The sequence below is a fragment of the Tupaia chinensis genome, unplaced genomic scaffold, assembly GCF_000334495.1.
Source record: "Tupaia chinensis unplaced genomic scaffold, TupChi_1.0 Scaffold000369_1, whole genome shotgun sequence".
Taxonomy (NCBI): Eukaryota; Metazoa; Chordata; class Mammalia; order Scandentia; family Tupaiidae; genus Tupaia; species Tupaia belangeri.
Window position 1 is genome coordinate 2,299,767 of NW_006159866.1, and position 1,681 is coordinate 2,301,447.

Sequence of the window (1,681 nt, forward strand, 5' to 3'; positions counted from 1 at the left end):
GACATCCAACACCGCACAGCTCAGGGTGGCACCACCAGGTCCCCGCTGTTCTGGATACCCGAGGGTCACAGGGTCTTTTCTACCCTACTGCAGTGCTCAGCCTGGGATGCCACCAGAATCCCCCAGCCCCACTGAGCTCTAAACACAGTGGAGGTCATTTCTGACAGGTGAGCGGGTCCCCCCATTGCCTGCTTCCCCCCAACAAGGAGGGCCGTTTCTCAGGGACAAGTTTATTACAGGGAACACACTAACCCCTTTCATAATAGTTAAAGGTATAAAAACTACAGAAACCTCCAGCTCTCTAGGGCGGGCAGCTCGCTGTGGAGCCTGGTATGACTTGTGACTTGCTGCCCAGAGGAACCCATGGCTTCCTCCTGGGGTGCCTCAGGCCAAGAAGCCAGGAGCCCTCCGGCCACTGGGCGAAGGACAGGACCCTGGGGGCAGCTCTGGGGAAGCGAGCAGCCTGCGTGTGGCCGGCTCCACCAGCGCTGAGCGAGGGCCGCCCTACCCATTCTCTCCGGAGCCATGGCTGCCGCTCTCTGGCCCAGGGACAGACCCGAGCTCTCCTGCGGCTCTGAGTGCAGACAGATCTCCACCTGATCCTGCTGACCTAGCTGGTTCCCAGGTCTGATCCTGAGCCTGTAGGAGAGTTGGTGCGATGTGGAGGAGCGGCCAGGACTGGGGTAATGCTGGGATGGCCAGAGGGCGCCAGGCAGTGAGTAAGAACGTGCCTCAGTGCAGAAGCGTGTGGGCCCTCCTGCCTCAGGGCTGGGCACCGTTGGTCCGGACGCCTGTCAGTGCTGTCTTCCGGAAGGCCTGCAGGGTGGGGTTGTGCAGCAGCGTGTAGGCCAGACCCCAGCGGGCCCTACCACAGCTGACTCGGGGCCTTGTCCTCTTGGCCATGGGATCTTTCGTCTGCAGCAGCTGCATCCCTGAGAAAAGAGACCTTCTGTGAGTCAGTCGACAAACACCCAGACCAGCCTTCCCGGCCCCAGACCTGAGCAGAGTCTGAAATTTTGTGCACAGAGAGGGCAGTGAGCGGAGTTCCAGGGCCGGCTAAGTGGGCACTCAGGAGAAGCCAGGGTGTCCGGGGGTGTTTGCAAAGGCTGGGACTCACCCTGTTGGCCGCAAACAGTGGAGGGAGTGAGGGGGTCAGTGGAGGGCTGGGACACTGGCCAGGTGGGGCCTGGAGGGGCCGAGTGTCCCCATCCTGTTACACACTTCCTGGGCAGTGCCAGGCCCCTGAGCCATGTCATCCTGTATGCGCTCACATGGGCGTGTGTTCTTCTCATGGAAAACATGACCCCAAGGCCCGACCAGGAGGGGCGACCGTGGGCAGCCAAGGGAGACAGGAAGCGGGAATGTTCCTGGCTCGGCCTGAGGGTGCTGGGCGCATGCCTCCTTCCTGGGGGAAGCCGGCAAGATTGACTCCTCCTTTCCAACAGAGGCACACCTTCCTCTTCCTCCCCGAGCCTGAGGCTGCCTTGGGGGGCGGTGGGAGGCCGGGGCTGGGGGCCGCGTGCTTGTGCTCGCAGGAGCAGGCTGCAGAAGGCCGTCACGGCTGGATGCGACTGGCTGACCTCGAGCTTCAGGAAGTTTCGGTATGTGCGGTAACCTGGGGAGGGGGGTGGAGGCTGAGCACAGCTAGGGAGGGAGGGGCCGCCAGGAGGCTCGGGGCACC

At 62.8% G+C, this 1,681-nt stretch overlaps 1 protein-coding gene across 1 annotated transcript in view; it reads right to left on the reverse strand.

Annotated features, from left to right (window-relative positions):
* Positions 1-214: 214 nt before the first annotated feature.
* The window catches only part of STRA6 (signaling receptor and transporter of retinol STRA6), a 21,983-nt gene continuing 20,516 nt past the window's right edge, over positions 215-1,681 (reverse strand). The window contains exons 17-18 of the mRNA XM_006153377.1: positions 1,454-1,615; positions 215-932 (exon numbers count right to left, since the gene is read on the reverse strand). Of these exons, the coding sequence (XP_006153439.1) occupies positions 763-932; positions 1,454-1,615 (332 nt within the window). The 3' untranslated portion in view covers positions 215-762. The remainder of the gene's footprint in view (positions 933-1,453; positions 1,616-1,681) is intronic.